A 23,551-nucleotide genomic window follows, 5' to 3' on the forward strand; every position below is an offset into this window, starting at 1 on the left:
TTTTTTTTTTTTTTTTAACCTGAGATTATTGCTGTAATATTCTTTCCAAAGCCTCATGCTGCATGGGCTGACTCTGTATTTCATAGCCCAGGTGTCTGGAGGCCCTTTTCCTTTTAACTCTGCAAGTCCAGGTCCTTTTTGCAATTCTCTCAACGTAATACTTTTCTCCACTGAAGATCCGGGAGTTCTAGTAACTACATGCAATGTCCTTCTGCTGTTACAAAATCTTGAAGGTTTTCCATCCTTCCAGTGATCAAGTGATGTTGGTAGCCGAGCTACTCAATGTTGTCATTTTGCATGTTTGCTTGAGACCGCTTGGTCTTTTGATGATGCATTTACTTCAGCATCCAGAACTTTGGTTGGGCGTCTACCAAAGACGGTAGTGCCTGCTTTGGTAGGCGCTTCTTGACTGATAAAATTCTGACATCATTTACAAAGTGGTGCTGTGTTGGTATAGAATGGTGCCTATTTTTGAAGGTTATTTTCTACTAAGCAGCTTTCAGATATGAAATCTTCAGGTAGCTTTTTTCCTCATGCAGATGGTGCTCTAACAAATAACAACCTTAATTTTGGAGCTAGTTTACCTGTTTATTTAAGAACAGAGTGCAAAGCTCACCCTTATGTAAAAGACTTGACCTACTGTGATTAAGCAAAGTAAAAAAACCCACCAAACCAAACAAAAAACCCTTAATATCTCATATCAAGAACATTTTGTTTGCTTGCAAGTAGCCTTATGCTTCTTCTTTTGTTTGTATTAATTTGTTAATCTAGACGAGTTGAAGACCAAAGTCAGTGCACTTTTTCTTTGTCTTGGAAAGGACGCCACTCTTTACCCAATCCCCATTTTTGTTTCTAATCATGTATTCTAATTAAGCTAATTGCCTTGATGACAAGTAATTTAAAAACACTGAAATGGCAACTTTAAAATCTACATTATCCATTTAGAAATATAGAATTGTATTGTCAGACAGTAGAGTTGTATCATAGAATTTTATTCTGGATTCCAAGGGTTGAAGGGAAAATGATTCATGCTTGTAATATTTATGACATACTAACATTTTTTTAAATGTAAATAGTGTAATATATAAATCAAAATGTGCTCTCCTGCTTTTGCTTCAGTCAATTGAGTACTTTAATTTTGTTCTTGTTGAAAATGATGTTACGAAAGATGAAGATACTGTATCTTTGTACACTCTCTTGCCTCATTTACCTAGAGTGCTGTTCTTGCAGGAAGGATTTAAAATTTGTCAGTGACATTGAGAAGGAAATGAGAATGCTCGTGGAAGCTGTGAATAAGGTCAGTGTTTCTGTATGATTTACTATAAAAAACAATTTTATTTAGTTTGGGGGGAGTTTGTTACTAAACTTTATTAATACTAATAGTTATGAGCTGACACTAGATGCATTTGGGTTCCGATAGAGTGCACAATTTAATTATAAATAGAACAAAATTTTTAGGAGACATGGTAGTTGGTGACAGCCGGGCTTTTTTTAAAGATTCAATATATATACCTTTATATACCGCCTTTATTGTACATACATATGTACACAAGTGTGTACATACATATATATTTTTATATATATGATAACTGCATATATCGATGTATATGCCTATACTAATATCAAACCAAGATATGTAGTAAATACTAAAAAAAAAAAAGGGGCAACCACAGGTCTTGAATTTGCAATATACAATGAATCAGTGACATCAAATATGACAGAACAAAAGAACCAGAGAGCTCAAGACCATCTTCATTGCTTTACTTCTCAGCGGTAACCAACTATTTGCTAAATAACGATCCTACAAAGCAGACAAGTGGTGTCTGTTAAAGAGCATCTACATTGCAGAAGAGAACAAAAAAATGAAAACAAACCAGATGTGGCAATCTTTTCCCTGTCTGACCAAAAGGGAGAATTACCCAGGGGTTAGTTAAGCTTTTATCATGATCAGGATGAATCAGTTAGGCCAACATGACAATTCAGTATCTTGGGGATCAGTTCTGCACCATCCTGCCCCTCAGGCTGTTGGGAATTGCTATTCCATAAGGTACAAGAAGTCCCCAGAAGTCAAATTATATTTCAGAGGGGAAGAGATTTCTTTCTGAACACCAAAGGCAAGTGATACAAGCCTTGAAGCTTGGTATTTGTAAATTATAATGCAAATGCAGATAAGAAAGCATTCTTCTTTCATGAAGTCTTCAGGAGGCAAACCCAACAGTTACCTGAGGAGTTCCATGACAATCTCAATGTTCTGTCCCTAAAAATTCTATATTTAGTTACATATTAACTTTCATAAGGCTGTCAGATTCCTTCTTGAAACGCTTAGATTCCTGATCACCAGTTTTCTGTTTAGACGCCCATTATAGATCTGCATTATTCACATCACTTACAAACTTCCTGTGCTTCTGCACATGAGTCCATTTGGTAACAGTAGATTGACTTGTGCCCTGCTGCATGAGGTTGTAGTTTTTTCACAGAATTGCAGAATGTTTGAGATTTGGAAGGGACCTCTGGAGGTCATCTTGTACAAGCCGCCTGCTCAAGCAGGGCCATCTAGAGCCAGTTGCCCAGGACCATGTCGAGATGGCTTTTGAGTATCTCCAGGGATGGAGACTCCACAACCTCCCTGGGCAACCTGTCCCAGTGCTCAGCCACCCTCACAGTAAAAAAAGTGTTTCCTGATGTTCAGAGGAAACCTCCTGTGTTTCAGGTTGTGCCCATGGCCTCTGGTCCTGTCACTGGGCACCACTGGAAAGAGCCTGGCTCCGTCTTCTTTACACCCTCCCTCCAGGTATTTACAGACATGGATAATATCGCCCCTGAGCCTTCTCTTCTCCAGGATGATCAGTCCCAGCTCTCTCAGCCTTTCCTCAATAGAGACATGCTCCAGTCCCTTCATCACCTTTGTGGCCCTTCACTGGACTCTCTCCCATATGTCCATGTCTCTCTCGTACTGGGGAGCCCAGAACTGGACACAGTACTCCAGGGGTGGCCTCACCAGTGCTGGGTAGAGGGGAAGGGTCACCTCCTTCAACCTGCCGGCAGTACTTGGTCTACCACAGCCCAGGATACTGGTTGCCTCCTCTGCTGCAAGGGCACATCGCTGGCTCGTGTCCAACTTGGTGTCCAGCAGGACCCCCACGTCCTTTTCTGCCAAGCTGGTTTCCATCTGGGTGGCCCCCAGCATATACTGGCGTGCGGGGTTGTTCCTCACCAGGTGCGGGACTTTGCGCTTCTTGCCAAACGTCCCGAGGTTTCTGTCGCTCATTTCTCCACCTCGTCAAGCTCGCGCTGGGTGGCAGCACATCCCTCTGGCCCATCAGCCGCTCCTCCCAACTTTGTGTCATCGGCAAACTCGCTGAGGGTACGCTCTGCCCCACCGTGCAGATCGTTAGTGACGATGTTGAACAGGGCAGGACCCAGTACTGACCTCTGGGGTGCACCACTGGTTACCAGCCTCCAACCAGACTTTGCACTACTGATCACCACCCTCGGGGCCCGGCCGTTCAGCCAGTTTTCGATCCACCTCACCGTCTGCTCACCCAGCCCCGACGGCAACAGCTTGAGGGGCCACGAGGCTTTTATGGGAGACAGTGCCAGAGGCCTTACTGAAGGCTGGGTAGACACCAGCCACTGCTCTCCCCTCATCTACCAGGCCTGCCATTTAATCATGTAAGTTAACCAGGTGGGTCAAGCATGACCTCCCCTTGGTGAAGCCATGCTGCCTACTCCCGAGGAGATTCTTGTCCTTCATGTGCCTGGAAATGGGTTCCATCACCTTCCCAGGGACCGAGGTGAGGCTGACCAGCCTGTAGCTCCACGTGTCCTCCTTGCTCACGTTGAAGATAGGAGTGACAGCACGCGTGGAGGCCATGCTCTGGTTTTCTTTTCCTTCAAAATGGTGGCATGTATGGTGTAAAAGGGAACATGTCCCTTGCACTGTAAAGTTAACCTGTTCTTCTACTCGGTTCTTCTTGCATACCTTTTATTTCTGGAAGTCTCAGAGGCTTTATTTTCTCCCTTGTAAGAGTCATGTTTCATCTTGCAACCCACAGGTATTTACGTTGTCTTGGGCATGTCTCCATACCTGGTAGGTGTTATCAGTGTTGCTCATTCAGGCCTGTGTCCAACCTGACCAAGTCAACTTCCCCTTTTTATGTAGCCAAAGATTGGATTAATATGTTTGACATGGCATTATGCAAGGAGACTGTTTTTAATTGTTCTGCCATGATCCCCAAGTCCTCTTTATGCTTGAGTCTGTGTTCAGTTGTTTATCATGACTCCTAAATCCTTTCTGACTAAAGATTTGGCTTATTTTCTTTGTTTCTAGATGTAGAGCTTTACTTACTTGTGTTAAAAGTATTTTGCGTGCTAGTCTATCAAGTGTTCAGGTATCTTTGCCTGCATCAGTACTATGTCTTTCATACCGATTACTGTTACTTATCCCTACACGTTTCACTTTGACTTTTTTTTTGCACTGTGCCTTTGGAGATACCAGCTTCAGCTTAACTGAATAAATAAGTAATAAAAAGGATTTTGATATTTAAAAGTTTTAGCATTAATATGGTTCAGCTGTTATCTATCATATGACTTTGCTTCATCAACATCTGTTCCCCTAGACTCGTCAGTATGTATTCATCTATCATAGCAGTGTTGTCATCGTTGATATATGTAAGCAGACAAGACAGGAAACATTTATGCATCCAGCTCTGTCTGCATATGGACAGGGATTCTGATGTTTTTCTCAGCATGGAACTATCACCACTTTTTTTAAAGCAAGCATTACTAGTTATCATAAATAGGTACAGGATCTGTAGAGTTTTCTTCATTCACGTGCTTGTCTATATGCTGGAAGTGGTCTAATAGGTGGGAGGTTTATTACTGTTTATTGCTAAGTAAAGATTATATCCTGACAGCATGTGATTACTCTGAAGACTTGTGGAAATGATTGACCACAGTTTTTGGTCCAGTTACTATTTGTAACTTAGCTATTTTACAATCTAAGAGGAAACAGATATTAACCCTCTATTTACAAGATACACATTGTAGCTATCTTCTCTATTACATGTGGTGGTCTTTACATTAATTTAGGTGCCTGACCATTTGTAAATCCACATTGACTACTCCCAGGGCCCTTCTCCTTTATGTACCTAAAAATGGCTTCCAAAAGGGCTTGCTTTATGATTTCTTTCCCATACTTTGAAGTGTAGCTGATCAACCTGTTGTTCTTGGGTTGTTTTTTTTGTTTGGGTTTTGGTTTTTTCTTAACATAGTTGCAGCAATTACCTTTCTCTAGTCATTGGGTTCCTACCCCATTCTCTACAATTTTTCATAGATGATGGAGAGTTGGGACATCATCCTGGTCTCTCAGCACCCTTAAATGCACTGCCTGCAGTCCCAGGAACTTGTATAGGTTGGAATTTCCCTAGAAATCCCTGACTCAGACTTACTCTACTATTGGTAGTTTGTCTTTCCCTTGAACCCTGTCTGTAGACCCGAAGACCTAGAAGACTTTGTTGGTGACAACCAAGGGAAAAGCTGAAGCAGTGTCTTGAGTCCCTGGAGCATACTGAAGCACTGAGTGTCTCATGCTTATCTGCCTTTGCTGTTACAAAGTCACCCAACCTATTAGGACTGGGCTCATAGGGCCCTATTTTCATTTGTTCTTTTACTGTTTATATAGCAATCGGTGTCAAATCAAGCATTATCAGTCTTTGTTAACTGAAATTAAAACTACAATTTTGTTTTCATTTAATAAAAAGTCTGTTGATGCCATTACATGACAGATTTTGCAGATAAATAGCTTCCTTGGTAGAGGGAAGCGATATGTAATTCTGACACCTTCGTAGCTGTCTGCAATATGTGCATTGCAAAGCCAGTCTGAAAAATAAAATTAGATCTGATTCAAAATTGGCATATTAAAATGGTGAAGATATTAAAATGCTTCTTTGGGGTGTAAGTAGCATGGATACGTTCAGGATTTGTATTTCAAACTTAAAAGATATGTGTGTGTATACTTTGAGGTGATGGAAACAATAGAGAACACATAATTTAATTTTTGGGAAATAAATGGGCATTTTTAGGTGAGTTTTCTGTCAGTACTGAGGTATTAGCTATTTGTGTACTAACTTTGTCATAGCACCAAAATTTTAGAGGTAGAAGCACTGTCTGTCTGTCTTTTTTTTTTTTTTTTTCCCTTCCCCTGCCTGCCCCCCGTCCCGAAGGAGAACTTTACTTTTTTTTAACCTTTTCTCTTGAATTCAGGGCAAGCATACAAAGAAGAGCCATTGTTACCCACCAATGAACAGAGATCATCGCAGAATCATCCATGAATTAGCTCAGGTTTATGGCATTGAAAGTGTGAGCTATGACAACGAACCAAAGCGTAATGTTGTTATCACTGCAGTGAAGTAAGTAAGTCATTATTGTTTTCAAATCTATTAACTATAGTTTAAATAATTTGATGTTTTTATCACTTATTCAAATGGGTTTATTTACAGTCCAATTCGCAACATGCAGTAAGTTCCGGCAGAAATTTTTTTTAAAGCTGTTTTTAATTTGATAATTTCATAGGCTTCTATTTCCACTAGTCAAGTAAATCTTCAGAGAAGAAAACCCAATTAGAAACAAAAAAGCTAAGTAAAGGTTTTGCAAGGCTGTTTTCTGTTCATCTTAGCAGTAACTTTTTTTCTTTTTGCCATCAGCTAAATTTGATAGAGGTATCAAAGATAATAAATGTCATAAAATTTTATGAAAACTAATTGCCGGATTGAAAAGTCATACCTAAATTAGCACCTTTGAAAAAATCTGGTTATTGGAACTTACTTGTTCTCAATCTATCTGAACCTGCCACAGAGCATACTCCCTCTTTATTTAATGGACAAAGAGGGAGCTGGAATTACTGCAAATTGAAGAGATTTCTAAGCAAAACTGGAAATATTTGGAGAAGACCCATAGAAGGCAGTTCATATTAGAGAAGGAAAAGACGACAATATAGCTGGGGGAAAAGCAAGGTGATTGTACTGGAGACAGAGTATGGGAAGGCTTCCCAAATCAGGTATCAGGGCTTCCTTGATACTGCTGCTCACTGAGCAGCATATTTAGTTTAGCAATGTCAAATTGTGGTTCTCTGACAACCATTTGTTTTTAACTGTAGATATTGACTGTATTTATAAAAAAGCCTGTTACCTTCTGTGCTACTAAAGTGCGATGAGCTGTTCTTGAGCCTGTTCATGGGTTGGTAGCTTAGCTGCAATCTTGATTTCTTCTAAGGGAGATGGAACACCACTTCGATACCCCTTTCTGTTTCTGTGAAATAATTTAAGATACTGTCTTTGTTTCTATTAAAAGAAGGTGAGAAAAGAGATTGTATTTGAAAAAGCTTATTTAAGAAAAAGAAATAGATGGGGGGGATGAGAAATTAGTGAAGAGGATAAAGTGTCAGAGAAAGAAGCAGGACAAATGACCATGCTTTAGAAACAAAGATGTATCCTGCAACTTGACAATGGGAGGCCTTCCTCTGTGATTTTAGGAGAGATTGCACACCTGTTCCTTCCCTTGTGGTGTTCAGGGAACAGCATACAGTGCAGAACGCACATGCTGCTATTTCACCCCTGCCACTCTTACAGACATGGAGTGGTCTACTAGGAATGTTCTTCGGCCGTGTAGCGATGTTTCCTATTTCAGTGGATTTATCCAAAGCTTCTTTTCATTGTTTTTATCTGCCACTTCTTAAAGACATAAAAAAAAATTGAAGCCTCAGACGAGTGACAGCTCAAGTTTCAGGATGATATTTTTGAGTATTTCACAATGGCTTCTTGAAGTCCAGGTGCTAGTAGTCACCAGAAAGTCCAAATGGTTAGATTCATTTTGTTTCATCCTGTTCTCAGCGTTCCCCTTGGATTTCTATTTTGGGCTCCTCTGAGTAGAGATAACTCAAAATGATGCTAGGCAAAGAGACCATTCATTCTTCCTCTTCACGCTCCCCCGTTGTGTCACTGAAATGGTAACATTGCCGTACAGGTTGGTCAGAGGAGTGAGAAAGTCTCCTTAGTGCTAAGAAAGCTTCCTCCAACCGGATTTCTTCCTCTTCCGGATATCTAGGAGGAAACACCACACATCTGCTTTGCCCTCAGCCCCTGCCCCATCATCATTCCACCACATCAGTAAGAGCTGGTCATATTGGCTGCATTAGAATCACGGATGTACAGTGCTGCCAATGTCTAACCACACAGAGAGCACTCCCAGTATTGACTGTCAAGGTTGACCTGAATGACAGTTCTGGTGTTATTTGAAGTATAAGACCCTGAGTGAGTCCTTGCAAGTGCCCTTCTGTGCTTCCCTGTTGGTCATCTTTGCAGTCACCATCTTTTGAGCAGTTGCAATACCAGATTTCTTCTGAACCAGGTTCAAAGATAGTGTCGAGACTGGTATGGTGAAAAGGGGAAGGCTTTCCTCTCCAAGTTTACACATGCGCTTCACTGTACCTGTCAGTGGTTTCCTGAAATCTTTTACTCATACGAATTTCTTCTTCTTAGGAATAACTCTGGATGCCAGAGCCTGAAGGGGTGTCTGCTGCTTGTTATGTAGTGACCAGCGTTTAAGCAACTTCTATGGACTTTAGATACCCTGGAAGTGTTTTTGAGAGCAGTCATCCCTGTAAGACCCAGCCTTTTCCTGTTCCTTCCAGGAAGAACAATAGGGTCAGTCTCTCCTCACAAACAAGGGGACTTTTCAGGAAGGTGACAGGGTCCCTGCCCATTGTTCTCACTGAGAAAACCACATCCTGCCACAGTCTCATTGACATGTTCTCCATTATTCTTCTTCACTCAGGATTTTTTTTCCTTTCAATGAAGTCAGTCTGAAGACAGTTCAGGAGTGGTTACCTAGCTGCAGGCTACGCAGGACCAGCAGGAACAAAGACCTAAAGAAATTAAACCCCCTGTAACTCCATGGAATGCCCTTATCAGATCATGGCAGCTGGATCACAGAAGGCAAAAACCGTACATCCCAGTAGCAGGGTTGAAAGGAAATTATGTGTTCTGAGGAAACAGAATTATTCTTTGGCTTCTTTAAGTTTTTCTGGGCACATTTCAGCACTTGATCTCCAGGTGCAAGTTCATTTTACTTAAGTTAACTGTCTCTCCAGCCTTTCTGGTATCTGGAATAACTTCACTTCCAATTTGACAGAAGTTCCAATGACTTCCTGAAGGTACTCAATCACTTTAAGGACCTTTAGTTTACTTTTCACTCTCTAGGAATTTTCTCCTCTGCCATGAGGAAAAAGCTAACTTTCTCCCCACCCCCTTTGCAATCACAAAGGCCTTTTCTAGTGACTGCATCTCAACACCTCTGACCTCTTAAGGTTTTTTGAGCAATTTAAGCACAAATAATGCTACAGATCACCAGGTGTGGTGGTTTTAACAGCAGTCCTGCTCCAGAAAAGAGCTACATCTCTTTCTTACTATTTTTCCTTCAATCTTGACATTGTTTGCCCTGACAGTACTATGTGTTGCCTCTTCACATAGGATATACGAAGTCTAGACAATCAGGAGATTGTTTGAGACCCACTTGCTTCATTATTCCACCCGAAGTATCAGCTTTTGGAGACACTTCTTACAAAAACCTGCTCTGTCTGAAAGCTGATGAATCATTATTGCAAGGCTACATGGAGTCAGTTCTGGACAGATCAACGGGCAAAGAATTTTGTAGTAGTTCGTACCAAAACAGTTCAATGCTGATCCATCCTGGAGTTATGAAAATTGAACTTCAGGAGAAGATAGTTTGAGTCCTGGTTTCCACAGTTCAGTTGTATACAACAGGCTGTCCTGTCGGCACTACCAGTGCCTTATAGTCAGCAGGTAGTTTTTTATTTCTCCTTGTTTTTCCCTGGAGCGCTGCTAAAAACTTGTCATCTCATCTTTGTTACTTGGGACAGGCAGTTGTCTTTTTTCCTTTCTTTGAGAATAAGATAATAGAATGAAGAATGGCAACTTTCATATCAAAATGTCCAGAGTACTTGCAGAGCCTTTTGGTTCCATCTCCACAGTTCTGTTACAACTGACGATAGATAACTGTGATTTACGTTAGCAGGAAGGGAGGGTTTGCTTGTTTTCTTCTTTCTGGCAATTAGTTAGTCAAGGGGTTTTTTTCCATTGTACACCTATTTAGTTCAGTTGTTTGGTTTTCTTCCAGATGAGCTGAATATGACTGGCTGTTTTGGTTTGTTTGTGTATTTGGTTTTTTCTTTTTTTCTAACCAGTGAATAGAAATATTCACAGAATTTTGGGGAGATTGGAGTCAGTCCAGTATTGTCCTGTGTTGTCACCAAGGTATACAGGAAGTGCTGTACATTTTGCTTGAGTGTGAGTTGATAGATTTTTGTCTCTAAAGCCTCTGTGGTTTCATGGCTGCATGGTCTGCTGTATATCTCTTCTGGGTTTTTATTTTTGGAGGGACACTAAATCTTGTCAAAGCAGAAACAGGGCTAGGCCTTGATGTGACCAAAGCAAATTTTGGTTCCAGGATCTCCTTCAACTGTCCTCAAGGCTTTGGTCCCTCCTTATTTTTAAAGGTTTGATATATTAACACTCTACATCCTGAGAACACTTCACTTCAGAGCAGAGCTGCTATATTTACTTTCCTGGAATGAGGAAACATTCTCTCTCTCCTTTTTTTTTTTTTTCTTTTTTTAGTGAATTGTAGAAATACGTGCATATGTACTCTTCCAAGTGTTCTGTTTTCCTACATTCCAGAACATTCATTTATTTTCTTTTTTTTAACTACACAAGCAAGATTTAGCCTGACATTCTGAAGACAGACACCTTACTTTACTTGGTGAAGGCCTTTCTAGCCTATTTTTCACCTATTTACCTCCAGTCAATTGGGTTCCCATGTTTTTGCACACCACAGTTTATAACAATGAAAGAAGACAACAAAATATTCTCCCATCTACCTTTGTCCTCTTTTAGTCTTTTCAGGTAGAGCTCTACAGTTGAGACTTAACTGAAATGATAATGGGAGCATTTGGCTTTATATGCCAGGCTTGGAGCTAAAGGAGAGGAGGAGTTTTTACCTGTTCTATACAAGACGGGAAAACTAGCTGTTCTCAACTGATAGGATAGTCATATACTTGCTATTAGAATGTACATGTAGACATAATAAATCTTGAAAAAATGGTCAGTGGCAAGTAACTTTTTTTTTTTCAAATAATGAACACTTTCTGTGTTGGGGAGATGGGGACACTTTTTGAATTGGTGACCTATGTTTGCAAGATTTTGCAGTTCATTTGAACAGATGGTCAGTACTCACTTCGAAACAATACTGAAATGGGGTCAGGGATCCTCATTTCGTATTTTAGTGGACTTACCTTGAGAATGTTGTGGATTTTTTCATCTGCGTTGCCACAATATCACGGGTATTGGCCATTATATTTTCAGAGCTGATGGAAACAAGACATAATGGAAATAAGACAAATATGATGGAAATAAGATGAATACTTAATTTTTTTTAAGCTCTGAAAGAGAACTAGAGTTCATCTGTGTACTGATGTGAGATTTCAACTGCTTAGAGCTCTGAGGGAGGTGGGGAAAAAATATGAATTACTAAGTATGTGAGAAAGCATGGAGCTCTTAACACATGCAAATTTCTGGACTCATAACAATATACAAGCCATCATTTTGCAGCATTTTTTGCTATTCAAAATGTAATTTTGAAAGGAAGATGATGAACTTGAAAGTAGGAATTTGATGTGATTAGTAAACACAGAGAATCTCATGCTCTAAAGGACTCTGCTCTGGCAGGAGTTTATTTAAAAATTCATGAATAAAATAAATGAGGAAACATTATTTAGTGATTGACATAGAATCATAGAATCATTTAGGTTGGAAAAGGCCCTTAAGATCGAGTTCAACTGTAAAACTAACACTACCAAGTCCACCACTAAACCATGTCCCTAAGCACCACATCTACATGTCTTTTAAATACCTCCAGGGATGGTGACTCAGCCGCTTCCCTGGGCAGCCTGTTCCAGTGCCTGACAACCCTTCTGGTGAAGAAATTTTTCCTAATATCCAATATAAACCATTCGGATAGAAATACGAAAGCAATGCAGTTTAGTGTACCAGAAGTAGTTCCGTCTTAAAATGTCAGTAGCATGGGTTTAGAGGAAAGTGCAAAGACGGGTAAGACCTTGATAGGGTTTAGGAATTTTAATTTATTCAGCTTATTCACCCCCAGAAAAGATGAAGAAGAAACTGTTAATGGAAAAGGTGTTGATAGTGGAAGGTTTTGTGAGTCTTGCAGTTAAATCGTAACAGTGACTGGAAATTAAAATAAAGCAAGACCACTCTTGAAAGTGGCTCATGAATTTAGAAGAAATTTTAAGACATCTCCACAGCCTATTAGAGGTATAGTGTGTTTGGCAATTATTTGGAGATTTTTATTCTTTTTATTGGGTGCCTTTTTGGAACAATCCTTCCAGGTTTTTTTTCTTTTTTTTGTTTGGTTTTGGCTTTGTTTTCTTTTTTATATCACTCCTCTTTCTCCAGCCAGTCCAGCCTTTGGGCGTGGACTGCCATACTGAAGTTGAGCGTGATTCCCAGCCAATATATGCTTAAAGCATATAAATGTATGTGCTTAAGTACACTGTCCTCCTGTATTGGAGAAAATACTGCCCTGCACCACAGCAACCGGGTGGCCCTTGCGTTGCAGATGGGACAAGCACAAGTGGGATGCTTCATCGTGTGGTCGTGATCACATAATAGATTGTAACTAGTGTGGAGGGCAGGAAGAGCTGATTTTTTTTCCATGTTATTTTATTCCCCCCTTCCCACTCCCCAATGCATAATGTTATTTTTCTGATCTTGTTCACCTAGGCTAGCTGACAAGGAAGAGGCAGTGTTGCTGCACTGTTCCTGGGAGAGTACTGCTTAGCAGGGCTACTTTGGGTGCAGAGTGATAAACAAGTTTAACGTGACTTACTGCCAGAGTTTAAGAACATGTTTCCAAAACAGTAGATAACATGCTACGAAGATGCAGTGAATGGTGTTCACATGATGCCAAGTTAAGCTGTTAAGTTGTTGCTTTTGATCTTCTATCTGTTCGGTGAAAGCTATATGTTGCCCTAGAATGCAAGTATTGAGTTTTTGGTATTATAGCAGCTAATCGTGTTGTGTACCTCATAGTAGAAAGGAGTTGGGCACTTCACATGCAGAAAGGAAAGGGTCTGGGGACCAACAGTCAAATCTAGTAAGCTGCTTCTGCATCTTTTATAGACAGTGATCAAGAGACATTTAGAATACTGGATATCTTGTTCTTGGTAATGAAAATGGACTTTGCACGCTATTGGTCTCCATGGTTGGAAAATTAAATATTTGAATAGATGATTTAAGTATACAAGTATGAACTCTGACACCAGAACTGCTACTTACAAATGTAATTATTTTGCCTTAACTTCTTAATGAATGTAATTTCCTATTAAATTAAATAACCTTTCTTTTATTTCTCTAGAGGAAAATCCATTTGTCCAAGCAATACCTTAACTTCTGTGCTAGATAAGGAAATGCAGAGCAGGCCTCCACCTCCTATTCCTCATTACAAACAAACAGATAAGTAAGGAATTTATTTTTAAAACAGTATTCTTCAATTCTGTGCTTAGTTACCTGAGGAGAGTGTTCAGAACTTCAACTTTATACTCCCTGTTCCTTTGTTTTCCCAACCCACACACAGCTTTGGAGCTTGCAGCCTGCACTAAGATTTTTCTTTCCACAGAAGTAAACCTCAGATGAACTGCTAAGAAAATGTAGGATTGACTATGTGGTAAAAGAGTAGTAATATAACAAATATTGTGGCCTTTTAAAATTTTTTTTAATAAAGATTAGATAGTTGGGAAGAAATGGCTGTTTTGGAGGGTTTGGGATGTTTTTTACCTTTAACTGTTTTGTGTGAAACAGTAATGTCTTACTGGCATAAAATGATTTATTTGGAAGGATAGTAAACGTGTTTTTCTTGTGTAGATAAATGACTACACAGTTGGCTAAAGGTGAACTGCCATTTTTCTCAGTGAAAACCATTGAAGATGGGATATATAAGGCTTCTTGGTGAATAGTCTAATAGAACAATCTTTACTTGGTATGACCTGCCAGCTTCATGTACCTGTAGTCATCTCATAGTTATGAATTTTTTAATGGATGGCTTATTCTTTGTTCAGGTTTACCTTTCAGAATTTTTTTCCCCCAAGTTATTTCCAAATTAGCATTCGAAATCATGTTCTGTAAAGTACTGTTTGCAGAAAGGGACAGCTTAATTTTGCAGTAACTATTGCAGTTGCTATTGGGTGTTTAAGTTGCTGCTGGGATATGAAGAGAAAATTTAAATTGTTTCTGAACTAAGCATCTAGAGCAAAACATGTTTAAAATGACTGCTTATGGTATAACTCGAGATGAATTTTAAAACGGTTGTTACTCTTTATTTCCACTTATTTCAGTGGGATTCCTGTCTTCAGTGACCCTAATAAAAGAGGGCTATGTGGCAAAATTAAATTAAAAAAGGGCTTTAGCCATTTATTTTTAATTACTAGAAGTGAAATCTCTTCAGAAGTGCTTAATTCTACAAAATCTTCTGGAAGATCTCATACTGTCTTATGGAAAAAGTCTTTACAGTGTTTGGATTTGGTATTACCGTATATTTTTTTGTTACTCTTTGATCTTAAAACTGAGCAGATTTCACCATCGGCACTTCAAGAGTATTTCTTTTGCTCGTTCTTTTAAAAATGTTGAACATTTAGACTTCAGTACAGTATCATTTTTGTAACAAATATTACCAGTAAATGGTATTTTGTAGTAAAACCCCCAAACAAATTGTATCGATTCAGCCACACACTGACATACATTAATACAGTATATTTTTTTTCCAAAAATGAGTTAACAAAGGCTTTCTGGAGCATTAAGATACTTCCATTAAAACATGATTTAGAAATGCATGCCATTTACCGATGCAGTGTGCAAGTACACACTGAGACATTAGGAGAGCTTGTGATTTCAGTTTACTTTGTGTCTTGTTTTTCATGCAGGTGAGTAACATCTAATATTCTTATAATTTCAGGAGTAGTGGAAACAGTGGTTTATCCAAACCATTAAAAGAAGAGCCAGTAATTGACTACTTTGATGTCCAGGACTGAAGTGATTGATGTAGAATTACGATATAGAAGCTTAGAGGTGAAGATACTAAGTTATTGTGTGAGGCACTTTTTGGGTATCTGTCAAATGATCAGTTGTTCAGCATATTCATGATTTAAGATCTAAAGTTAGATTGATTATGATACTTTAAAAAGTTATGCATTTTTACAGTTTATGTAACTGCATAATACCTAACAGTAGTATAGCTTTTTAAACCTGGGTTTGGTGCAATTTTTTATCTAATGTGCTGTCAGAATGATGTAGATTTTCCACTGATGCCTTTAAAGTGAGAGAACTGGTAATCAAATATATTTTTGGGGGTAGTAAGAACAACGATAAATCTCAAAGATTTATTTTGACATATCTCAACTTAAAATGGACCAGAAATAATCTGTGTTAAAAATGCTGATGGGAATATTTTTAGTGTTTTCATATTTTATTAATTCACTTTTGTGTTAACATGGTAAATTTGGGAGTTTGAGTTACTCTTCTACATGGAAGGAAATAACAAAATTTAGCCTAAGTATGAATATATACACTAAATGCCCATTAAGAGCACAGACTTCCTTTGGTATCTGAAGAACCAGGATTTGGGAAAGGTGGGGAATTAAGACTTATTTTGCTTTATCTCAAATTTGATGTGTTTACAAAAAAAAAAACAAAAAAAAAACACACACAAAACCCACCCCCCAAAAAACCAACATAAAATTATTAATACTTTGTTATTCAAGACCTTGAACAACATCAGACTTTATATATTATTTTGGTGTTCTATTTGGTTTAATTTGTATTTAGATATGCTAGCTTGATGGTCTTCTGGGGTTTTTTTTTGCATGGCTTTATTGGGGGTTTATAATCTTTTCTGTACTGTGCAAGCTTAAGGTGAATGTGTGAAGTTTGGTTTACGTATGTTATGAATTTGGAACAATATTTGTAAAACTTATAAGACCATCTGTCTAAACTGTTTGGCAATGGAAGATCTCTGTTTTATGGGAAATGCCATAAACAAAATGGGATGATGGCTTAAACAGTGAAAGGCACCAAACTGGTCTCAGATGGTGAATTATTTCCAGATGATGAGTTAAGGTAGGTGAGTAGCTCTCTGGGAGGGGAGATTGTAGGTCTGATCAGAAGTGGCACGGCTCTGAATTTGAGTAATATTTGTCCACTTGGGGAGAAAGTTTTTTGAATTAGCTTTAGTAACTCTGACACTGACGCACCATTTCTTGTTCCTTGTGGCTGGCTACACGTAGCGCTAGAGGTGCATCCCCTGCACAGCATCAGAGGCTGCTGCTGAAAGGGGCTGAGCATAATGAAGAAAGAGATCTAGCAGAAGACTTGTCATCTGTTGTTGATTTATTTTTTAGCCAGCTCACTATGGTGGAGTGTGAGATTTGTTGCCAAGAAAATGGAAAGCAGTTATCCACACTTAGATTCACTTACAGTTATCACATGACCCTGAGCCTTATCTGTGAAGCATTCTGTGGCGACGTTTCATCTTGAACAGCTTGTGAAACCTGAAAGAATAAGTGGCAAATTCACAGACCATGTCTGTCCCCAAAAATGTTTTGAAAATTAAAATGCATGCTGTTACTACCTCTTTTTGTAGGAGCTTATTATTTCACATTAAAAAAAAAAAAGGCAGTCTTAAATGTTTCTAAACATTCGAAATGCATATGCTTCCGGCAAAACAGTTACCAGAAGGATTCTCAACCCTCAGGAGCGTTCAGGCTTTTAATTTGCATGTAGTGGTTTAAATTGGTTTTACCTTTTCTGTCTAATATTTTGTGAACAGAACTGAAAAATAAACATACATAGCTTATATTGCCCTTAATTTCTTAAGCAAATCAGTGTTTGATTCTACAAGGTGTACTGCTTTGCTAAGTTCAGCTAAGAAATAAGTTGCTCGGCATCTTTCCATGAATGTATTTCTTCAATCCCTTCATTGTGAGGAGTGCATCTATTGCAGTGCTTGCAGACAAGGGGCAGCTCAGTGTGGCCAAAGGCTAATTCTGGTTTTGAAACTCAGAGCTATGTGCAGATAGCACTGTTTTCCAGCTTGTAACGCCCGTCAGGGAGAACGTACGTAGTTACACTGCAAAGGTGGGTTCTGGACAGGAGCTGGCACACACGTCCGGTGAGCTGAGAGTATAAAGTTAGATGCACATACACTGGAGCACGTGCAGTTGTTATACTGTGGGCAGGCCTAACGTTACAGATAATAAATAGAATAAAGCTGAAGCCTACTAACTTTTCACACAGTTTCACATGAATATAGCTAAAACTTCACACTTGCACCTCTGATTTGAAATTTAAAACGTAAAAGGTTAATAGCATTATATTTAGCTTTGCTCTTTGGAAATTTTATCAGATTATGGCTTTAACATAAAAATGTGAACCTTGGTGAGATGCACTTCAGCAGTCAAGTATTCTGCCACTGGTTTTAATACGAAAGCCCAGGTAATCTTCAGCTTCTCAAGATGAGACTAATAATTATTACTGAAGCTGTCCATACTGAGAAGTCATAATTCTCATAACTAAACCTCTTAACTACATGAATATTAAAACATTTTTATAGATCTGTACTTTACACATCTGTACATCATGGCTCTTGGAGCATATCTGTAGTTACGAAGCAAGTCACATGTACAGAAACATTTATTTTTAAATACATTTTAAGAACTTGGTTAAAAACATGATACCATACATTTACCCAGGAAAGTAATACCAAAAAGAAAGTATTGATGTCTTTCTTCCCAGAACACAGTTACATAGCCTTAAGAAGGAACTCAGCAAAGTTTAACAGTGGTGCTCTCCTCTCTGTTCTGGTTTGCTTTTGCTGCAATGTATCTGTGACTTTCATATGGAATAGTACTAAAGGCTGTAGTTTTGATATCTGTGATAACTCATCTTCATATTGCACGTGTGCCTCATGGAAATATTTTTCAAATAGCTATTTTGTAAATCTGAGCTGGCCTTTACACCTTTTATCTAATAGAAAAATGAGTGGATAAAAAAAAATCTTTGCATCAGTGAAGTCAGTGGCAAAAATCCTTTTGACATCACTGGAACCAAGACTTAAGCTTTGACATGCTAGTTGTTTTCCACAGCCCTAAGAATAATATTGTTTCTTGTAAATTTATTTGAAAAAAGTACTCTGCAATAAGCATCTTCAGAAATAAATTATGTGATGTCAGTTGGAATTCATGCAACTTCATGAAGTGCTTTTAAAATTGTGTATGAACTAAGCAGATACTTTGGCATTTGGGCTGTGCTATTGCCTATCTGTATTGTTTAATATGTTTAAAGTGCTCTGAATATTCAGTGCTTGGGTTTAACCTAAAATTGTGTAAGATGCGTAAGTAGACTTCAATACCACTGTTTTTTGTGGCAGTTTTGTACAGTATCTGCCACATAATGAAATAAGCAAAGTAAAATTGTTCTAAAACACTTAAGAATAAGTTATTTGTTGAAAGTTTTATATTTTACTTGATTTTTTTTCAAGTTACTGGTATAAAATTACTTTCTATATAAACCTGAAATAAATCTAAGTTGACAGTTCAGTGCTTTGGAATTGTTCGCAAGTTTTGTCTTGGTATTCCAAAGTTGGAAGACTGACATATCACAGAGAAACAATATAGATTTACATGGAAGTTTGGGGAGTCCTTTTCCTCAAATTTTGAAATATGAGCTGTGATTTCCTGGATTTGAAGTGATTTTAAATGAATGCTGTAAGGAGAGTGAAGCAAGCACAGAGGGACTCCCCAGGAAATGGAGGGTAAGGATTATCTGCTACCTTTCTGGGATTCAGAAGTACAGGAGAAATGATGATCTGAATAGAAATGTACATTTTCGTTATCTGAAAAACCCTACACTATGTCAGCCTAAATGCTACTTGGCAATAAAATGTATGATTTTAGCTCATTGTCCCTTCATTGTTGTTTGCCCACCATTCAGTTGTAATGGTGACCGTAAAGAAGAGCGGTATGGGGCAGGGGCGGCGGGAGGCAGGGGGGAAGTGAGGACTTATGCCACTTAAAAGTCCCCGTGGGCACTGGATTTGAGAAATACAGGATGATGGATGTTGGGGTGGGGGGTGAAAACTTTGCCAACACAGCTCAGTAGATGGCAGGGAGACTCAAAAAGCAAACAGTCCCAAAATCAGAAGTTCGAAATTATTTGAAGTGCTTCCTCCTGAAACTTTTGTAACAGCAAGTAAGGCATCTCCAGCGGCAAAAGCCACAGAAATGAAAAATAGCAGCAAAAAATTGCAGCGGCCTGATCTGATATTTCAGATGGAGTGCAAGATGGCTCAAAGACATTCAAGAAGTGATCTGAGATTGAAGAGTTCTTTAAGGGCAGCTGAAAGCCTTTTGTCTTACTACTTCAACTGCCAGTAAGTTTGGACTTTCTTTTCAGGATATTTTGGAGGATGAAGATGGCATGTTGCAGGTATACAAGCATTGCAAAACAGATCTTAGTTGGAAACCTCTGCCTGAAAAAAATACTTGCGCTTTAGTTGAGGACTGTCATTGACTAGAAGGTGACCAAACGTCATTGTTATCAGTGTGCGCATATGGCAGCAGAAGAGACAAATCAGTTTTGCTTTCTGTTCACTGATCTTGTTCATGTTTGGAAATAGTCATTCCAGTCGTGACATGGTCACAACAGTCCCCTAGTAGGTTAAAAAAAAAACAGTGCTTAGATAGATACTACTGTTCAAATAGTGTTGGGTTTTGAGTATTTTAGATTTCGTAGATGCTGAATTCCCAGCAGAAGCCTTGCTACTCAACAAATGCTGCTTTCGTCCTTTACTAAGATGCTGAATTCCTAAGATGGTTGGTGTGCAAATTTTTATGTCTATATACTTGTCATTTAACCATGAACCCGAATGCCAGAGACATTAGAAAGGGTATCTCTCGAAAGGCTGTATTTTGGATGCTCCTCAGCTCTCAACAGGTTTGTTAGTCTTTGTCATCCCAGGATTTTTGGTGGAAGTAGTGCAGCTTCTGGGGCAGAGGGAAGGAGACCAGGTTGCTGCTATCCTGGGACCCAGGTCCCAGAAGGATCCTGGGAATCCTTTGGTGATAACAGGACCCTGTTGCAGGTAGCAACACGTGGATCCTTTTTGCTTCCAGCCAAAGGATGGGTGAGTGTGCCGTTACGTTCAGTGGGTGAAGTCTGCTGCTGAATGTGCTTTGTTTCATTCTGGAGTAGCGCGGCGGTGCCTTTCTACAGCCCGGGCTTACGTCTTGTTCTGCCACCCCATGAGCTACTGTTTGCAGCACCGTCTGTTGTTTGTTTTTTTTTTAATTCAGGGTGTCCAATTTTACACTTCTGTGGAAAATGCAGGTCTCTTTCACAATAGAAGATGTTTTTTGCCACTGAAAGAATCTTCAGAGCACCCACCAAGGCGTAGCACCTTTCTCATGTTCCAGGCGCTCCTCTATAAATTGGTTTTGGTGCCGTCACTGTATGACCTACTGCTGCCTGCTCTGGAGCTCCTTCCAGTGAGAGGAAGGAGGGGCAAAACGTGGCTGTTGTGTGGAAATCTGCTTTGCTTGCCCCTCACAACTTTACTTTCTGTGACGTCATGCCCAGGAACTGCCACCTAGTAAATGATTCAGCTTTCTACTGGATCTAATGCGTGCTTATTCCAGTTCTTTATTCCATTAATGTGCAGGAAATTTATTCTGGTTGGAGGACTAGAGGGCTTAGTTTGTAAGGAGCTGTAAGAAACTAAACTAAAAATCATGATCACTGTAAACAAACCCTCATCTTAATAGAACACTTTTTATATAGTAGGTAGGAACCAAAGGGCTGTCTCTTTCAAAATTGTGTATATAGGGTAAGCTTACGTGTTTTACTAGGGAGCATTTTTTATAAATCTAAGTTCTAGGAAATAAAAGCTGCAGTGAAAACCGACTAGTGGGCTGTGTTGGATAGCTGCCTACCAAACAATGCAGTCAGGAAGGTACATTCTGTCCATTTAAGGCACCTAGAGAGCTTATCTTTTTTTTAGCAAGCAATTTAAGGGATTTCAGCATTTACTGCTTACCCAGTAAGTTAGATACCTCTTAGTAGGTATTAACAAGTGCTGTTACAGGAAGCATTAATTAAAATCTTCAGTTGGTGCAGTACCTCCTGGGGTAAGTACTCATTTACATTGGTGTTCAAATTCAGTATGTTGGCATCAAATAAATAGGTGTCAAAGTTTCTAATTAAGTATGTGTCTGTGTGACTGCTTAGGAAGGACAGTTCAGCAGCATCAATCAAAGGTTTATGCAATTCTAATTATATTCTATTGAAGTAGGCAGTGATTAAACAGGTATCAGATTGATGCCACTGAAATATCAATGAAATAACTCATTAATGAATTATTATTTAAGGTGTATTTCTGGTAACTTTATTAGGCATTTAAGGAGTGATACATCTTACCTGTTAGCTGGCATCTAAGTACTTACTAAGTATGTAAGTAATGTATTTACTAAGAAGTAGCTGATAAAGCCCCGTATGAAATCAGTGAAATATTTATCCCACGCTTCTCCCATTTTTTCCACTCCTGACTATGAGAAATTATTTTAGTCTTCAGCCTAAATGTACACAAAGCCATGCACCTGGAATGGAATAACCCCATGCAACTCTGCAGGCTGGAGCCTGCGGTCTAGACAGCAGCTTTGCGGAAAAGCCCCGGGGGGGACGGGGTCCTGGTGGGCAGGAAGCTGAAGACGAGTGAGCAGTGCGGCCTGTGCGAAGGCAGCCAGCCGCGTACCGTGCTGTATTAGTAAGCACAAAGAGAGTGGGTCGAGGGAAGTGATCACTCCCCTCTATTCAGCATGTGTGAGATGAATTCTGTAGTACTGGGTCCCGCTGCGGGCTCCCCGGTACGAGACGGACCTGACTGGAGTGAGTCAAACAGAGGAGCACCAGGTCGGTCAGGAGGCAGGAGTACGTGACGTGCGGGGAGAGGTTGAAGGCACTGGATTTGTTCAGCCTCGGAGAGAAGACTAAGAGATCTTGCTGCTGTCCCCAACTGCCTAGTGAGAGGGTATGGAGAAGACCAAGCCGGAGTGCACTGTAGAAGGACGAGAAGAAATAGAAGTTGAAACACGAGGAATTACGACTTGATACATGCAAAATAACTTTTACCATAAGGGTGGTAAAATACAGGATGAGTTTGCTCAGAAGGGTTACAGAATCTTCTTCCCTGAAGACATTAAAAACTCAACTAGATAAGGTCCTGAGCAACCTTCTCTAACTGGCCATGCCTGGAGCAGGTAATCGGACTAGATCACCTCCCTGAGGTCCCTTCCAACCAATATGATCCTACATTCATGGTCAACTTAAGCTATGTTCTTGACTCAGTTTTGTCCTTGAGCTTTAACAGTTATTTTTCTACATAAAATGTTAGCTGTCAAAAGTGTTTACAGAGACCAGTTAATCAAATTCTCTCCATGTCTTTGTTGGGCAAAGAGGTCTTGGCTGTCTTGACCTCCCTGAGTTTCCTTTTGAACAGGCTGTTGATTCTCATTAACATCTTGGTCCGTTTTGTTCATCTTTCTGAATGTTGCATACAGTCTCCAGAAGTCACTAGCAATTCTATTAATATGCAAACACCTGTGTTATATTTTGTCTTTTTCAAAAAGACCATGATTCGTTAATTGAGAAAAGAAGCAATTCCGCAGTCACATTAAGTGTTCGATGCTTATGGCTTCTGATGGTTGTTTTGTTTGAAATCTGATAGTTGTTAATCTTTTGTTGTTTATTCTGATACAGCTTTTGTACTTTTCTAATGTCTACCGTGCAGTAGTTTTTACACATTTATGGGTAGAATATCTTCTGATAGAACAGAATGGATTGAATGACAGGAAATAAAATGTTCATGGTTTCCTAGGACCCCACGAGCTGTATACATAAATTTGTAACTCATCTATGATAAGACTTTAATCCTTTAGTTACTACAGTGTTTGCAGATTCAAAGATGGTTATAGTTAAATCCAAATATTAATTCTGGGGATAATGTTAAGAGCAGCAGATTTTTAACAGATTTATTTTAAGTGAATCAAAAACCGTATTTATTTCAGTGATTCATAACAGGTTTCTTTTGCATCAAAGAGTGTCTAAAATTAAAATAATTTAGAAAGGCATTGGCTTTTTCTTGCCACCCTTGAAGAGAGAGCTCTTGTTGTTATTCTGAAATTAATATAGAGTTCTTTAAGTAGTAGCTGATATTTAATTCCTTAATGATGCAAATACTTTTAATGGCCAAACAGCTTCTATCAACAAAAACTTACCAAAGCAGAGTCAGTTGATTCTGTGGAATGGACATCTTACCAGCTATATCAAGAAGTTACAGAAAAGGTTTGCTTCAGAAG

At 39.2% G+C, this 23,551-nt stretch overlaps 2 protein-coding genes across 2 annotated transcripts in view; both read left to right on the top strand.

Moving 5' to 3' along the window:
- The window catches only part of NFX1 (nuclear transcription factor, X-box binding 1), a 70,108-nt gene extending 53,340 nt beyond the window's left edge, over positions 1–16,768 (top strand). Inside the window, exons 21-24 of the mRNA XM_010577124.1 lie at positions 1,231–1,297; positions 6,265–6,410; positions 13,510–13,611; positions 15,103–16,768. Coding sequence (XP_010575426.1) covers positions 1,231–1,297; positions 6,265–6,410; positions 13,510–13,611; positions 15,103–15,178 — 391 coding nt within the window. The 3' untranslated portion in view covers positions 15,179–16,768. The remainder of the gene's footprint in view (positions 1–1,230; positions 1,298–6,264; positions 6,411–13,509; positions 13,612–15,102) is intronic.
- Positions 6,344–23,551, top strand: part of SLC12A7 (solute carrier family 12 (potassium/chloride transporter), member 7) — a 105,237-nt gene continuing 88,029 nt past the window's right edge. The window contains exon 1 of the mRNA XM_010576805.1: positions 6,344–6,410. The gene's annotated coding sequence lies outside the window, so the exon portion shown is untranslated. The remainder of the gene's footprint in view (positions 6,411–23,551) is intronic.

This window comes from Haliaeetus leucocephalus, unplaced genomic scaffold, assembly GCF_000737465.1.
Source record: "Haliaeetus leucocephalus isolate CR32 unplaced genomic scaffold, Haliaeetus_leucocephalus-4.0 Scaffold41, whole genome shotgun sequence".
In the NCBI taxonomy this organism is placed as follows: domain Eukaryota; kingdom Metazoa; phylum Chordata; class Aves; order Accipitriformes; family Accipitridae; genus Haliaeetus; species Haliaeetus leucocephalus.